This window comes from Propithecus coquereli, unplaced genomic scaffold (assembly GCF_000956105.1).
Source record: "Propithecus coquereli isolate 6110/MARCELLA unplaced genomic scaffold, Pcoq_1.0 Scaffold139, whole genome shotgun sequence".
NCBI classification, from domain to species: Eukaryota; Metazoa; Chordata; class Mammalia; order Primates; family Indriidae; genus Propithecus; species Propithecus coquereli.
Genome location: NW_012138191.1, coordinates 6061129 through 6078298, shown reverse-complemented (window position 1 = coordinate 6078298; position 17170 = coordinate 6061129). Strand labels below are relative to the sequence as shown.

The window sequence follows — 17170 nt, the reverse complement described above, 5'->3', positions numbered from 1 at the left end:
CACCAAGTGAGAGAAAATATTTGCAATAGACAAAACTGACAAAGGATTAGTGTCTCAAATCTATAAAGAATTCCTTCAAATAACCAAGAAAAAGACAATCAAAAAGAAATATGAGCAAAAGACAGGAACAAGCATTTAACAGAAGGGATGTATAATAGCTATGCCAATAAATAAAACGATGGTCAACTTTCAGTAATAATCAGAGAACTGTAAATTAAAATCCCAATAATACAGCATTGCACACTCACCAGAGTGGAAAACACTGACAAAACGGCAAGTCTTGGCCAGAATTTGGAAAAACTGAAATACTTGTATGCTGCTTGTGGAAGTATAATTTGGTATAATCATTCTGGAAAATAACCTGGCCTTGTTGATAAAAGCTGTGTGTGGGCTCATTCTAAAATCCCCAAATTCTACTCCTCCCCATTCCAATCCCAGAGAAACTTTTGCCCACGTGAACCAAGAGACATGCACAAGAATGCTCATAACAGTACTGTCTGCAACAGCAAAAAATTACAAGTGACCTGCATGTCCATCAAGAATCAAAATGAGGCCAGGCACGGTGGCTCACGCCTATAATCCTAGCTCTCTGGGAGGCCGAGGTGGGTGGATTGTTTGAGCTCAGGAGTTCGAAACCAGCCTGAGCAAGAGCGAGACTCCGTCTCTACTAAAAATAGAAAGAAATTAACTGGACAACTAAAAATATATAGAAAAAATTAGCCGGGCATGGTGGCGCATGTCTGTAGTCCCAGCTACTCGGGAGGCTGAGACAGGAGGATCGCTTGAGCCCAGGAGTTTGAGGTTGCTGTGAGCTAGGATGACGCCACGGCACTCTAGCCCGGGCAACACAGTGAGACTCTGTCTCAAAAAAAAAAAAAAATTAGTTGGGTGTGGTGGTATGTGCCTGTAGTTTCAGCTACTTCGGAGGCTGAGCCAGGAGGATTGCTTGAGCCTGGAAGTTGGAGGTTGCAGTGAGCTGTGATTACTGCCTCGGCAACAGAGCGAGATCTTGCCTCTCTCTCTCCCACTATCTCTCTCACGCACTCTTTCTTTCTCTCTCTCTCTCTCTCTCTCTGTATCTCTGTCTCACTCACACACACACACACACACACACACACACACACACACACACACACACACAGAAAAGAAAATGGTATGAACCAGAGCCAGAGTCTGGACAGCCAGAAAGATATGGTGAGGGACATGCGACAAGTAGCGCAAGGAGCTCTCTCAGGTCCATGCCCTCCTAGCCTGAGTACCGCTGAGTGGTGGGGTGTACAACTCCTTGTTGTCCTCGTCTGAGACTACTGTCCCACTACTCAAGACAAAGACAAAAGACCTAAGGCTCTTGAAGGAATTTCTGGATTCTCAAATAAAAAAAAATAAAGAGGGCAGGGCAGAAGGGTTGAAAAGAAAAAAAAAAACACAGTTAAAGCTAAAGTCTTTGATTTCCCATGTTATGATAATAGGATATACAAAAGTGACAAGTAGGCTTCTATATTTCAGTTAATTTTCCAATTAGGTTTGATGACTGGAAGATTTGTCTAAATCTGTCTCAAAGGATTTCAAGCATCTGAAGACAAAGAACCCTCCTGGGCTATAGGGTCCCCTCTGAAGTGACAATGAGAATCCAACTTCTTTGGTTCCCACATCAATCAAGTAGACAGATCCTGTGGGTTCCTGATCCTTCACTTTTATATTTGGCCTCTGGTATTGAGGAAGGGGAGAAAAGACATTGAAAACAATACATATAGCATTTGTTGGACACTTGTTATGTACTTCCAACCATGTGGCACAGGGAGAGAAAAAATGTAACATGGGGACTGTGTTCATATGTAGCTGCAGAGAAGAGAGCATTCTTACACAGAAGTTGTCGTACGACATGTTAGTATAGAATTATTCCCTAATCTGTGTAGCACATGAATGCAAGTACAAATTGCAAGTAATATAGGAATATAGTACTTGTAGGGAGAAATCAATAGGGAAGGAAGAAGAGGCAGAACTGGATGGGAGGACAGGATTTAGACAGAAAGTATCAACTTCCTGCCTCTTATTTCCTATTTCATCAGCTATGCATACTTAAAACAAGAGTATGACTCTACTGGACTCCTAATCACCTATTATTATGCAAAGCATCTTCCAAAGCACTGCACAAGAGTCCAAGGAGAGAAGTCAGGGATTTCAAGTCTAGTAAGAAGATAAAGTATTATTGCCTAAACATCGTAAGTCATTTCCCAATGTCTTAAGCTCACTGGAAGCTTAGGCAGTGGGAACGGAACAGACTCAAGGGATAACTTATGCCCACACACTATAGCCAGAATCTTGGCTGGATACCCAGCATCCTCTCATGCACTCTTTGCCAACCTTCTTTTTACATCAGGATGTGCTGAGGCAAATGCAGGACTTGGCTTATGGCTCAGAGCAACTCGCCTTGAAATTCTGGTTCCCCCCAAATGCCTGACCCCAGGGGCCAATATCTTAGTGCATCTCCAAACCACTGCCCTGGCCCATCAGTGTGGCCCCAGCACATAGGTTGGAAAGCTCTACTCTGACTGTACTTCACGGGAGACCCAGATCCCTTTTGACTGTTGTTTAATTAATTACAGTCATGCATTGTTTTAACAATGGGGATACCTTCTGAGAAATACATCCTTAGGCGATTTCGTAGCTGTGCAAACATCAGAGTGTACTGACACAAACCTAGATGGTATATCCTGCTATATACCTAGGCTATATGGTATGGCCTATTGCTCCTAGACTACAAACCTGTACAGCATGTTACTGTACTGAATACTGCAGGCAACCATAACACAACAGTAAGTATTTGTGTGTCCAAACATATCTAAACACAGAAAAGGTACAGTAAAAACACGGTATTGTAACCTTATGGGACCATCGTATATGTGGTCCACCATTGATGGAAATGTCGTTATGCAGCACATGGCTGTAATCAATTTTCCCAGGTCCCCATTAAGGGCATGAACACAGGCCTTGGAACACAAGGGAGCCACTGAAAACTTGGTATATTGTTCAAGGCAGGCTTGCCCTCAGCTCACATTTCCACATGAGGTCAGAGCAATCTCAGCTACCTGCAGGAAGGCTTCACAACCTCAGGAAGAGGTACCTCCAGCCCCTCAGTTAACTCTGGACCCTGGGGAAGCCTAGGCATGGGAGTGTGGGTACACAGCTGCCTGGGCACCCTCAGAAAGCAGAGGATCACCACCACTGCAGCTAGGACAGTCCTGAGAACAGATCAGTTTCTTCAGGCAAGGGGTGGGCTGCCCAAGACCCCTACCCACTCCCACCTCACCCCTTGTACCTGTCCCTCTAAAGGCCATTTCTAGCCAGCTGACCTCAAACAGCTCTGCTTACCGTCTTCACAAAGGATAAACTATCTTCACTGTCCAGAGGCACAATTCTAGAACAGAAAAGAGATGAGACAGATATACGCCAAAGAGTTTTTAAATGTACTGAAATTTACAATGTTCTCTTTTTTCAACTTGGCAACAACTCACAGATTCAGATTTCTCTCAGAGATTTTCAAAACACTGGACTGCATGTATGCAGAATTAGTATGTGGGCCACTAAAGTGAATTATGTTCTCCCCTGCCCCCTGCCCCCCTCAGCCTTTCAGTGGGAGACACTCAGGGTACAGAGGTCAGCTGAGCATAGCCAGCCCCGAGCCCAACCCTGGAGCAAGGGCACTGGCAGGTGTGCAGCTGCGAGAAGACCTTCTATGTCAGCAGCTACAAGGTAGCCTCTCCTCTCTTTGTGTTCCTAAAACTGGCCCCATATGAGGATGCACCACAATCATGTACTCACCTTCCCTGATTATTCACAGCATGTATATGAAAAGCCATCTTGGAGCTGTGGACCAAAAACAAAACAAAATAAAACAAGTCAGTCTGCTCTTGCTGACTACTGGGTTGGTAAACTCCCCAGACACTTGTTTCTACAGTACGCCTGCTCAGGACACGCAAGGCCACCCAGCGAGGTGTGTGTCATCTTTGCTTTATGCAGATTTACCTTGGATGTTTTAGATACCCTTCCCAGGTCCCATGCTACCAGCAGGCATGGGGCCAGCGTCTGGCTCCGGTCATGGCCCTGCCTCTGTGCAAGTCCGCAGGGCTATCCTGACTCTTGGAGGAGAACAGGAGAGAACAACATGACAGGACTGCTGCCCACTGCAGTCTGGGAGCAGACGCTTCGTGCCTGCTCTGAGCCTACGCAGAGGCCATGTCTCTGCTCTTCACAGGGAAATGCTGTGGAGCCACGGACACGGTCAGGCCTTCTGAGCCAGGAATAACCAGAAAACCCTTTTGGTTTACTCTAAAGCGTGTAAGTTTAATTTCCTGCCTTAACAAGTACCAGTTAGTCACACACTAACTTCCTACCTGCATTCATGGCTCCCCCTTCCTTCCCCTCTTGGGAGGAGATCTGCTAATTTGATGCAGTTCAAGGGTCCTCAGTGAAGTGACCTTTGTGGAGGGAAAGGGGTGGGACTCTGGGTGGAGGACTGGCCCTGTGAGACTCTCTTCCCATTGCCCAGTGTCTTCTCCTTGTGCCTTCCTCCAGGGAGGGTGGACACCCAGGCCTAGGAGGCAGAGTGGCCTAGGCAAGGGCCTGAGGAAGGGAAGAATGGAATGACTATGTCAGCCCTGTCGATGGTAACAGAGAAGAACCCACTGTGACAGCAGCTAACATTTCTATGTCCAATCACTGCATAAGGTGGGTGGTTAAGGAAATAGATGCAGAGAGTTTCCTGTCTTGCCTAAGGTCACACAGCTGCCAAGTGAAGGAACTTTCTCAAACTCGTCTACCAGAAACAGACAGTGCAGGGCAGCACAAGGCCTTAGGGAACAAGCTTCCTCCATTCCTCTTCTTTCACAGCCAGAGCAACGAGATCCAGAAAACCTAGCGGGACAGAGGGCTGAAGCAATTCTAAAGCCTTTCATCACAGAGCTGCGGCTCCTTCCTCCACTCTTGGAGCTGCACCAGTAGAATTCTTCTTGACAGATCAATTGACTAACTTACCTTTCAAATGTTCCTTCTTACTACCCAGGGCTATAAGATGTGGAGCTGAGGTACCACAGGACCCACCCCAGAAGTATTCTTAAATAAATTCCCCAGTATTGGTGTTTTTTGTATCCTTTGCATAAAAGTACACAAAATGGTTCTCATGTGGGACAGTGGGTTAAGTGGACTGGGTTCATGACGATTTAGCTATCTAAACCTTTTAAAAGTTATGTGTCTGGTTTCATTTAGCAAAGACCACACAGAGATCCCCTGTGACATACTGGGAGGTGTGATGGGAAGACTGCCAGGAAGCCAGAGTCCCAGCCCACCTAGACCCCGACACATGGCCAGGCCCAGGGTTTCCACCATCTGGGAGACAGATGAGACCCACAGCAAGTCTCTTCTAAGCAGTGAGTATCTTCCTGTGCCCAGGGCCCCTGTCTACAGCAAACCTCACCATTCAGGTCCCCAGATTCACTGTTTTAAGCTTGGAACCCAGGCCTGTCAGGTCTCCCGTGGTTCTGTTATAAATCTGCCTCACATTCTAGTCTCAGAACATGCATGTGACTCTTTTTCATACAGCTCCTCCATCTTTGGCTCCTTGGCTTCTCAAATAAAGGCCGGACCATGAATGAGTCTCCTTCATACATCCCATTATTTTGCTGAAACATTTCTCAAAGGGGAGATGAGATACCAATTACAAGGGACAAAAGAGTCTTTTAAAAAACAAACAAAAAATTTCCTCATAAAAAATATCAGCCATTGCTTACCGCAGGGCTGCCTTAAACTGAATCAACTCAAAGGAATCTAACCCAGATCCCAGGGTCTGTTCTGCTACCTCCTTGGCCTGTAAAATCAATAACAAGACAGAGACAATTAGCTTTCACAGCAAGAAGAAGTACACACATCACTGACGGGAAGGGCCTTCCTAACATTTGGCCAGGAACACATCATGCCCTTCCCCTTTGTGTGACACTTTGTAGACATCAACAGATTAAAGTGAAAGCATCGTGTTAAGAGAAACAGGTGTGTGCTTTCTTCAGGCTGGGTTCACAGGACAAAACTGCATTCAGGCAGGTGGTACTGGAACCAGATCTGCCGGAGAAGTATGACCAGCTGGGATGACAGCAGTGGAATGTGAAGTTTAGAAAAGTGTTTTCTCCTCCCCTCTCCCCTGGCTCTGGGGGAGGGACCACTGCCCTTAGAGTTTCAGCCAGATGCTAAGAATATCTAAATAGCTAGAGCTACAAAAGGTCAATTTAAAAACAAAGGTGTGAGAAATGATATTGAAGGACATCCCCACTGCTATGCACAAGCCTTCTGCCATGTAGCAGCTAAAGGGCTGAGAAACCCCACATCAGTACCAGGGATACGAGTGCAGTAAGTAGGGGAGATGGCTAGGAGCTGGTACTACAGCTACAGTCTCTCTGAGATCTACATCATACACAACCTTTCCAATGTCAAATGGCTTCCTTCAGGAAAGGTCCTATTGGCATTGGGAGGCATCAAGCCGACTCTTCTCATCTCCTTACTGGGTCAGATATAGGAATCCAACTCAGCAGGGCAGGTTAACCGCAAAACAGCAAGGAAGATAATGGTCAGAGAACGAGAACACATGTGCTTGTCTAGGAAAGGCAAGTCAGATTTTCTAGTCTTTAGTTGTTTTTTTAAATATTGAATTATAGGAAATCAAACTATATAGCTCAAAACAAATTTACCTAACTTTATTAAAATTCACAGAATAATCTATATTTTTCTTACTTTTTAGCTTTTAAAAGCCTTTTGTTTATTAAGCCATTAAACAACGTGCTACAGAATGATTTTCTTTAACACAACCAGACATCTACAAAGAAGCGCCGATTAGTTGTCATCCATGAGACAACAGCAGCATGGTGTCACAGGTGGCAGAAGCTCAGTGCTCTAAGGGCATCTTTTTGCCTGGTGCCAAAGAGGCACAAGCTCACACAAAAGTAAGTACCACAAGGTGTCCAAAGAATAAACAGATGGATAGAATGTTTTACATTAAAATAATGACTACAGAAAGAGAAACATGGTATTTAAATTACCTTTGTTAGACTGGAAGTTTTAGCATAACATGCAATGGCAGCCAAAACAGCCTCAATAACAGCAGCATATACCTGGGACAAGAGCCTACTTTAAAAACAAAAAATAATGGTTAACACTAGAGCATCATGAAGTTTTGTCAAAAGCTGCATGCACGTAAGTGACAGGCCCTAAGAAACTGATTTTTAAACAGAATGAGAAAAGTATGAAAATGGAACTCATTGATTTTTAAACCTTTTAAAAGTCTTATGTCTGGTTTGATTTATAATTTGCTCTTGTTAAATCACTGTAAGAAAAGTCAGTTCCTCTGAACTCTGCCCAAAAGACCACCCCTCCCAGTTTGTGAGCAAACAGAATAAAACTGTGTAGGCTCCTTGACCCCCTTCTACATGCAGGAGCAGCTACCCACAGACCAGGAACCCCTTCAGTGTTATGATAACAGACTTGCTGCTTTTCCAGGGACCAACCACACTATACCTGCAAGTCATCTCCTCACCAGACTCTGCTGAAGGCTGGCTTTTATAGGAACCTCAGGGTGGGAAACCTCAAGGGCAAGAGAGATTCCCCGACTAAGGAGGGGCTGGGTTCCACTTAAATTCAAACTAAACAGCTGCAAACCACTTTCTGAGCAGCTTGCCTGATGTACGGAACAGAGAATGCTCCTAAGGAGATCTCTCACCTTCCCCCAAATCTCACTCTTTATGACTTTACTTCCTAAAATTACTATAAGAAGGTTTTTTTCTTTGCCAGACTGGGGGTGCCATGAAGGTCCCCAAAAATCCAAGTCTGGTTCCTTTTAGGGAAGAAGGGCTTCTCAACCTTGGCATTTTGAGCTGGTTAATTTTTTGCTGTGGGGTTTGTCCTGTGCATTGTAGGATGTTTAAGGGCATCTCTGGCCTCTACCCACTAGATGCTGGTAGCATCCCCCAATTGTGACAAAAATGCCTCCAGACCTTGTCAAATGTGCCTGAGAGTGGGGAAAGGTAGGGGTGGTGCAGTAGGATTGCCCTTGGTTGAGAATCACTGCTTTAGGGGAAGGAGGCCCAGAAAGGCCAGGGGAGGTGCCTGGCAAGGAATTGACAAGGCCTCATCTAAGACTATGTCTACTTTTAAGCCTGTGAGGCTCTTACAATGGGTAAAAAAAGGCAAAAGGAGTTTGAAAGCAGGAAGAAACACAGAAATGGTCTCATTTAATCCTCTCATCTATAGAAGAAGCAAGTAGGTCCTCTGGAAGTAGAATAAGTTGTCCAAGGCTAACATAGACAATTCATGGCAGACCTGAACTCAGACCTGCTCTCAGCCTGGTGCTTTTCCACTGTGCCACATCACATTGCTACCTCCTTCAGTTTCCTCCTTGGCTCTTGCAGGTCACCTCCACATTGTACGTAAGAGGTTTGAGTTGGGTTGGAGGAGAAAAAGGGACAGAGTTCATATAACAAAATGACAGCTCCAAGGAGCAACATATCCTGAAGACTGCTGGTGAGGCCAGGGCAGAGGGTACACCCTGGTAGGAAGTGGCCTGGCAGGGACACTGACAATGAGCTTGATCACTTCCGGGTAAGACCAGAATCCTCTATACCTTGACACTAAGGGTGAAGTTTGATAGAGGCCAACTCCAAAGATGTAAAGATATTCCCCTCCTGAGCTTGAATCAAATATCACTCAGTACCAACACTAGTCAGGCACCCGCCTTGCTTGGCCTTCTCCTATACAGATCTTCAGATGAGAGCTCAACACACAAGCCACCTGGCTAATCAACCCATAAAATGACCTGGGTAGCACTGCTGCTACTTTTCATTAAGACTCCGTAAGGACCAAGTTCCACTGTATCTGTGATTTGGCAAATCTCTCAATGTGGGCCCAGGTACCCCTCAATAATGGTCCCTGATGCAGGGCACCAATGGAGTTGGTGTAGGCAAAATGTCTACGGGTTCACAATGAGGATCCAAGGCAGTGGCTAAGCACTGCTGGCATGGAAGCACAGCAGGCATGAGGCAAGACCACACACACCAATACAGGAAAAAATGGCTGACTTATTGTTAAAGTGAAGGAAACCACAAAAAAAAACTATATACACATTACTACAGCTACATAAAACCTAAATGAGCTGGGTGTGGTGGCTCACACCTGTAATCCCAGCTCTTTGGAAGGCCAAGTCAGGAGGATCACTTGAGGCCAGGAGTTTAAGACCAGCCTGGGTAACATAGTGAGACTCTGTCTCTACAAAAAATAGGAAAAATTAGCTGGGTGTGGTGGCATGCACCTGTAGTCCCAGCTACTCAGGAGGCCGAGGCAGGATTGCTTCAGCCCAGGACTTTGAGGCTGCAGTAAGCTATGATCATGTCACTGCACTCCAGCCTGGTTGAAAGAGTGAGATCCTGTCTATAAAAAAGAAAGAAAAAAAACCTAAATGAATAATTTTTCTAAAAGCCCAAAAAGACATACATTAAGACACTAATTGGTAGTGCACAGAGGAGGAATTAAGGGCTGATCTTATTTTCTTTTCTCAATTTCCATACTTTCTGTAGTGTGATTCTATTACTCGTATTATATTTTTATATATATGTATTTTCTCAATACAGCTTTGTGGGCCCTAGAAATTCTGATTCAGTAGCTTTGGGATTGGGCCTGGGAAACCTATATTCTGATGAGAAACTCAGATAATCCTTTGTGGCCTTGGGAAGCACTGGTCTAGACCACACCAGTTTATGCTGTGGTATTTAAACAGGTAATAAGAGAACTCTATTACGTCCATATTTCTGAAGGAGGATGCTTTTTGGAATTCAATAGATTCAGCATTAATGAGTTTACTTCCTGTCTTTGGTTTCCTGTTGTATGTGAAGGGAAAGAAGTCAACACTAGGTAGAATCTTTCTAGGTTGCACAGCCAGCGTTCAGATCCTAGCTCTGTTCCATAGGCCTGAACATTAAATACAGAGAAAACACTCATCAGACCAGATGGGGTTTCACATAGATTCTTTCAGGGGATTTCAGGACATTTTATTCTTAGAAAACCCCTCAATAAAAAATGAGCTACTTGTAGAAAACAGATTAAGGAGAGTTAAGTCACATAAATGCATGGGTGTGCGGGCAGGAAGTCTCTGAGTGCTGGAGAAAGGAGCAGATGGCAAAGCTGGCAGGGTCCTCTGGCCTGAATTCCAAGCTGAGAGACAGGAGATGGGGACCTCCTGGGAAGCTACACACTATGTTCATGCCATAAACCAGATGTCTTAATCACTGGTGATCTCAAAAAGGAGTAGACAGGACAGCCTCAAATGAGTAATTCAACTTTGAGAAAGTAAAAATAAAATAAATATGAAGACTTACATTTGTTCAGTTTTCTTGGGCAGCTTGTTGTCACCACCTATGAAAGAATACCATGTATTAAGACTGTGACAGGAGCACAGGCTATGCAAACACTTCACAAGGAAGCTAGAAACGTTTCATTTACTTCAAAGGTGTGGTCAAGAACTATGTATTTTTTTAAGTTAAATACAGTACAAGCTCCAACAATGGTGGAACTTGGCTTCTTCCAATATTCCCCCAGACCTTCACTGTCGATATTTCCTACTTTTACAACCACTCAGCACCACCACTAAACGGAAGAGAAGATAGTGCAGAATCTTAGGCTCTGGAATGTTTTTGCTTTTATTTTTAACTTTTCAAACTTTGAGGTATCAGTAAACAGGCTCAGTTCCATCTCTTTATCTCCTTAATTATCTGACCCAAGTCATGCTTGTTTCTGGTGTTCCCCGGCTTATTTAACAACACCCAGGAGAAAACCTGGCTTTTGACGTACTCTCCTCTGTGTAGCAGTGCTGAGACCTGCATTCATTCTACAGGTTCTTCTCCATGTCTCTCTGGATGCCTGCACCTTCTGGTTACCCCAGTAAGCAGGGACACCCTAGCCAGCCCAGCCTTTCTAGAAGGCCGTGCAGCATGTTTCCCGCTCCTGCATACCCTTCTATCGTGGCCCTTTCTCACTTTCCTCACAAGAATAGTCAGTGGGCACCTGGCCATGCCATGCAAACTCCCACTGCAGCCCATACCTCCTGCTTTGTCAAAGTAGGTCTCATTCATTTTTGCCTCCCCTCTGACACTGAGCACAGGGTCTTACACATGGTTAGACTTAATATAGGCTGAACCAATAGTTTTTCTCTGGAAATACATTCTGTGAAAAATGTGTTAGACACATCAGCTCTCCAGCAGTAATCAGAGAGAGAGATGAAAGCCCACAAACTGGGTATCATGAGCTTATGAGCAAAAGGAGTAAATCACGTATCAACTTATAGTTCACAGGAGAAACCATTCATTAGGTAAGTTGATAAGACAATGACCTACGGAGACTTACCCAGGTAAGGAATATGAGTAGCTCCAAAAAAGTATGTTCTTGAACAAGCAAGAGGTCCCTTTGGTGAGACGCACTGTGCTACCTGGATGTCAGAAAAAAACAAAAATAAAGGAGTAGGGACTTAGGCATGTACTACTAAAACAAAAAGCATGCAGTTAATGGAAATAAATTTTCTTTTACCAAGCTGATTATTTTTTAAAGACACAGAGGAAAAGATCATCTTTAATTTTTTCCAAAGGTATCTTCTGTGTATGTGTGTGGGAGGGTGTTTTAAACCTGGGCTATCCTGCAAAGTTACTGTTAGATACTCAGTCAGCCCAGGATGCTAATGAATTCACAACTCACAAGGAAAAAAGAGGAAATGTGTGTGGGTTTTGACTACCATTAATACTCAGTCCAGAGCTTTCACAGTGAGGGCCTTGGCTGACAGGACAGGCGGAGAGGTGTGGGGTAACTACAAATTCAGGAAAGGAGGGTGCTACCCAGGTCCCCCATTCATCTGTATTTCACTTCTGTACATAGCCTTTGCAGAAGAGAACATGAGTTCCTTTAGGTTTTCAAAATTTTATTCTTCTTCCCTGCCAAGTTGTTCATTCATACAGGGATATAATGGATGTTCTTTATTCTTTTGAAAATCCAACACTCATGAGGGCTCTTAGGACAGCAAGCACAAAATGCAAAAATATTACCACAAGAAAGAAGGAACAGAAATTAATACGATATAGAAAAAATAGCTAAATATGACACAAATAAACATTCCTTTAATTTTACTCCATTGTTTAAGGAAGTCACACTAGAATACATGGCATTTTTCTATAATATTGCAAATCCAAGTTACAGATTTGAAATGAGAACTTATTCTAACTACTCTATAATTCACTGTGGTGAACATGATCAATACTGCCATGACACTAAATGAAAAATCATGAATGTATTTCTAACTGTCGGTTAATATGTGTATTCCTCAATTAAAATATGTTCTTTGGATTTCCAAATTTTCCCTTACTAAAGGCTTTTTTAAAAGTGCCAAGTGTTTCAAACCTGCTTCCTTAGGTCATGTCATAAATTTGGGTACATCGCATATTACCATCAAATTTTATTGACATTTGCTTAAGAAAAACATGGGTACCATAGAATTTGCATATATAATGTAAAACTGCTCAAACTATCTGGGTTTGCATGTTTTACATGATACTTATTAATTTGTAAGTTATTCACAAATACCACAGAAATGGAAAGGGTGAAGATGTTACTTCAGAATAGAGCTGAAGAGGAAAGGTCACAAGCTAGGGCCCCTCAGCCTCAGGACGGGATCTCGGGGAAGTGCCCTGTCTTCGCTGGGTTTCGCTGGGTTTCCATGTTTGTAAAGGAAAGATCGACAACACTCCCCAGTTATTACAGAAGTTGTGTAAATGACCTGGCTAATTTTTTTTTTTTATTAACAGGCTTCATTTTTTTAGAGCAGTTTTAGGTTTACAGAAAATTGATCTGAAAGTACAGAGTTCCCACATACTTCCTTCTCCCTGCCCCATTTGTCTAGGGGCAAATGCATAATGACATGTGTCCACCACGATTAAACCATATAGAACAGTTTCACTGCCCTAAAAGTCTTCTGTGCTCTTTCTACTCTCCTTTTCTCTCTCTCTCCAACCCCTGGCAACCACTAGTCTTTTAACCGACTCCAGTGTTTGGCCTTTCCCAGAATGTCACTCAATCGGAATCACACAGTATGCCAGCATGCAGCCTTTTCAGATTGGCTTCTTTCACTTAGCAATACACATCTAAGTTTACTCCACATCTTTTTCTTCTTTTTTGTAGCAATTTCTACTTTAATACCTTAATCTTCAAAGATACAAGGAAATGAACTCCAGTCAGGGTGATATACCAGAGTAAAATTATACAAAAATCTTCAATAACAAACTTTTCTTATGATTACAGTAGTCCCCCTTATCTACAGTTTTGTTTTCCATGCTTTCAGTTACCCATAGTTAACTGTGGTCCAAAGGCATTAAATGGAAAATTCCAGAGATGAACAATTCGTAAGTTTGAAATTGCACACCATTCTGACTAGCATGATGAAATTTCTCACACTTCTGTTCCATCCCACCCAAGATATAAATCATCCCTGTATTCAGAATGTCCACACTGTATACGTTACTCATCCTATACAATGTGACTATAGGAAAAAACATATATATAGGGTTCCATACTATCTGCAGTTTCAGGCATCCACTGGGGGTTTTAGAACATATCCCCCTTGGGACTACTATATTTAACTTAATAGAGAGAGGACTATATCTTGCTTTCTTCCTCCCCCACAAATACTCATCTCAGGCAAAAAATGAATTTCTTTCATCATGATTGGATTCGCTGTATTATAGCTATTTTGTATTATGAATTGAATGAGAGCCATATGGTTTAAACCCCAGATTTGAAGAGACAAAGTTCTCTTTCAATTGTGTACACCCAAGTACAGCAATTTGAAGTGTATCTCAGGCAAAAGGTCAACACATCAGCACAGGTGTTGGCCAATATAGTGGATCTACACATAGAGACATTTTTCTCAGAAAAGAAGTTTGGGTTTTCTTAAGCAGTTACAATATGTAATTGGCTAAGAGTTTAAACCATGCTACATAGCATAACTCTTAAAAACACTTAACACTTCCACTGCTTCACTTGACAAGCCTTTAAAAACAAAACAAAACAAAAAACAACACTTTAAGTCAGGTTGAATCACTTGTGAGCTGTGCTGGAAGACTATAAAAAAACAGGAAAAACTACAGGACAGCTTCATCGGTATCTGGTCTAAAAATACATACCCAGATAATCTTATCCACAGCTTTGGTTTTAATTACCCCCTTTATACCAAGGGAACTCTCAAATGTTTACTTCCAGCCAAGATCAATCCTCTGAACCCTAGACCTATATATCTAACAACTGACTCCCCAGCTCTACTTGAGTGTCTCATAGTTATTTCAAACTCAATGTCCAAAGTGGAATTCATACACATTCAACCTGACTCTCCTCAGTGTTCCCTCTCTGAATGAATGGGTTTTGTTGTTGCTGGCTGGTTGTTTGTTTTTGAGACAAGGTCCTGCTCTGTTGCCCAGGCTGGAGTACAGTGGTGTAATCATAGCTCACTGCAACCTTAAATTCCTGGGCTCAAGCTATCCTTGTGTCTCAGCCTCCTGAGTAGCTGGAACTATAGGTGCGTCTCACCACGCCTGGCTGATTTTTTCACTTTTTGTAGAGACAGGCATCTCACTATGTTGCCCAGGCTGGTCTTGAACTCTTGGCCTCAAATGATCCTCCTACCTCAGCCTCCCAAAGTGCTGGGATTACAGGTGTGAGCCACCATGTCCAGACATGAATGGCATCTCTGTCTACTCAGTATAGACTTCAGAATCCTGGAGTTCCTCCATATCCTTTTGTAGCTTGAGAGCTCTTTTTCCATCACGGAATAACATCCATTCACCTACTGAAGACCACCATGGTTGCTTCTAAGTTTTGGCAATTATGAATAAAGCTTCCATAAGCATCCTTACACAGATTTTTGTGTGGACCTAAGTTTTTACTTCTTTGGGTAAATACCAAGGAGCATAGACCTTACGGTAAGAATATGCTTAGTTTTGTAAGAAACTGCCAAACTGTCTTCCGAAGTTTGGAAGTCTCTTAGTTTTCTTTCATCTGTGAATGTCTTGATTTCCTCTTAATTCCCAAAAGATATTTTTCTTAGATACAGATTTCTAGGTTGACAGTTCTTTTCTTTCAGCACTTGAAAAATATGTGCCACTTCCTTTTGGACTTCATGGTTTCTGATGAAAAATATACTTTCATTCAAATTGTTTTCCACCTGTGGGTAAGGTGTCATTTCCTTCTGGCTGCTTTCAAGATGTTTTGTCTGTAGTTTTCAAAACTTTTGACTCTGATATATATTGGCGTGGATATCTTTGGGTTTAATCCCGTTTGGGGTTTACCAAGCTTCTTGAATCTGTAGGTTCACTTTCTTTTGCCAGATTTGGGGAAATTTCAGCCTTTATTTCTTTGAATATTTTTTCAGTCCCATCCTCTTTATCTTCTCCTTCTGGTACTCCAATGACATGAATATTAAGATCTTTTGTGAGAGTCCCACAGCTCTCTAAAGTTGTTTTTGTTTGTTTGTTTTTTTGTTTTTTTTGAGACAAAGTCTCACTCTGTCACCCCAGCTAGAGTGCAGCGGTGCCATCATAGCTCACTGCAACCTCAAACTCCTGGGCTCCAGTGATCCTCCTGCCTCAGCCTCCCAAGTAGCTGGAACTACAGGAATGCACCCCCACGCCTGGCTAATTTTTCTATCTTTTGTGGAGACTGGGTCTCACTCTTGCTCAGGCTGGTCTTGAACTTCTGAGCTCAAGTCTGCCTCAGTCTCCCAGAGTGCTAGGATTACAGGTGTGAGCCACTGCACCCGGCCTCTTGGCCATTATTACTTCAAATATTTTTTCTGTTTCTTTCTCTCTTTCTTCTCCTTCAGCTATTCCCATTACATTGTATGTTATATCCTTTGAAATTGTGCCATAGTTCTTAGATGTTCTCCTTTGGTTTTTGTTTTGTTTTCCTCATTTTTTTTTCTCTTTACATTTCAGTTTGGGAAGTTTCTATAGACCTATCTTCAAGCTCACTGTTTCTTTCCTTGGATATGTCTAGTCTACTGAAAAGCCCGTCAAAGGCATTCTTCACTTCTGTTACGATGCTTTTGATTTCTAGCATTTCCTTTTGATTCTATCTTAAAGTTGCCATCTCCCTGCTTACATTATTCATCTATTCTTACAAGTTGCCTACTTTTTCCATTAGAGCCCTGAACATATTAATCATAGTTGTTTTCAATTCTCTGTATATAACAAAAGATGTTATATCTGAGTCTGGTTCTGATGGTTGTCAATACTCTCTTCAGACAGTGTTTTTTCTTGCCTTTTAGCATGCCTTGTAATTTTTTGTTGAAAGCCTAAAATGATGTATTGGGTAATAGGAACTGAAGTAAACAGGCCTTTAATGTGAGATTTTATGTTAATCTGGCTGGGAGTTGGGTTCTGTTAAATGTATTTTGTAGCTGTTAAGGTGGAGGGGGGGCTTCAAATTCCTCTAGCATTCTTGAATTTGTCTCCCCTGTTGTCTGGGTTCCCAGGGAGCTCCTCCTTACACAGTCTGTAGCTCTTTCAGCAGTAACCCCTGCTGTTATACTGCAGACATGTTGGGGTGGTGCTAAAGTGATGGGGGAGGGGAGCCGTTCTATGCTCTTATGATGAAATCTCAGTCTTTTGTATCTCTGGACTATGACCTTCGCAAGTGTTTCTCAGCTATTTTTTTCCTCCCCTAGTAAGACAGGAAGGCTAGAGAGTGCTAGAGTCAGGGAAATGCCCTTCGCCCAGATGGGATGGGGCTCAGGTAAAGTCTTTTATCCTGCAGAGCAGGCCTTTGTTATATTTCAAAACGGTTACTCTTCTTCTTCACCTGCCAGACCTACAAGGGGATTTTTCTTGGTTCTTCACCATAAGAACCTGCTGGGGTTCCTGGAAGTAAATCCATGATAGTGTGGGGCTCCTCTAAGACTATGTCCTGTAGAAGATTCTCACTCCCGCAGTAGTCCACACTCAGCCTCTAGGATGTCATCACAATTACCACTGAAGTGTTCCCACCAGTTTATAACTCCAGTGGCTCCTGTTCCAGGTAAGCAGATATTAACTAGGACTCTCTGGATCTACCT

At 42.9% G+C, this 17170-nt stretch overlaps 1 protein-coding gene across 2 annotated transcripts in view; it reads right to left on the bottom strand.

Moving 5' to 3' along the window:
- Positions 1-17170, bottom strand: part of LOC105806224 (chromosome unknown open reading frame, human C20orf194) — a 124994-nt gene that overhangs the window by 64284 nt on the left and 43540 nt on the right. For both annotated transcript variants that reach the window (XM_012639309.1, XM_012639310.1), the window contains 6 exons: positions 11431-11512; positions 10407-10443; positions 7083-7170; positions 5787-5863; positions 3823-3867; positions 3373-3418 (listed from right to left, as the gene is read on the bottom strand). In XM_012639309.1, the coding sequence (XP_012494763.1) occupies positions 3373-3418; positions 3823-3867; positions 5787-5863; positions 7083-7170; positions 10407-10443; positions 11431-11512 (375 nt within the window). The remainder of the gene's footprint in view (positions 1-3372; positions 3419-3822; positions 3868-5786; positions 5864-7082; positions 7171-10406; positions 10444-11430; positions 11513-17170) is intronic.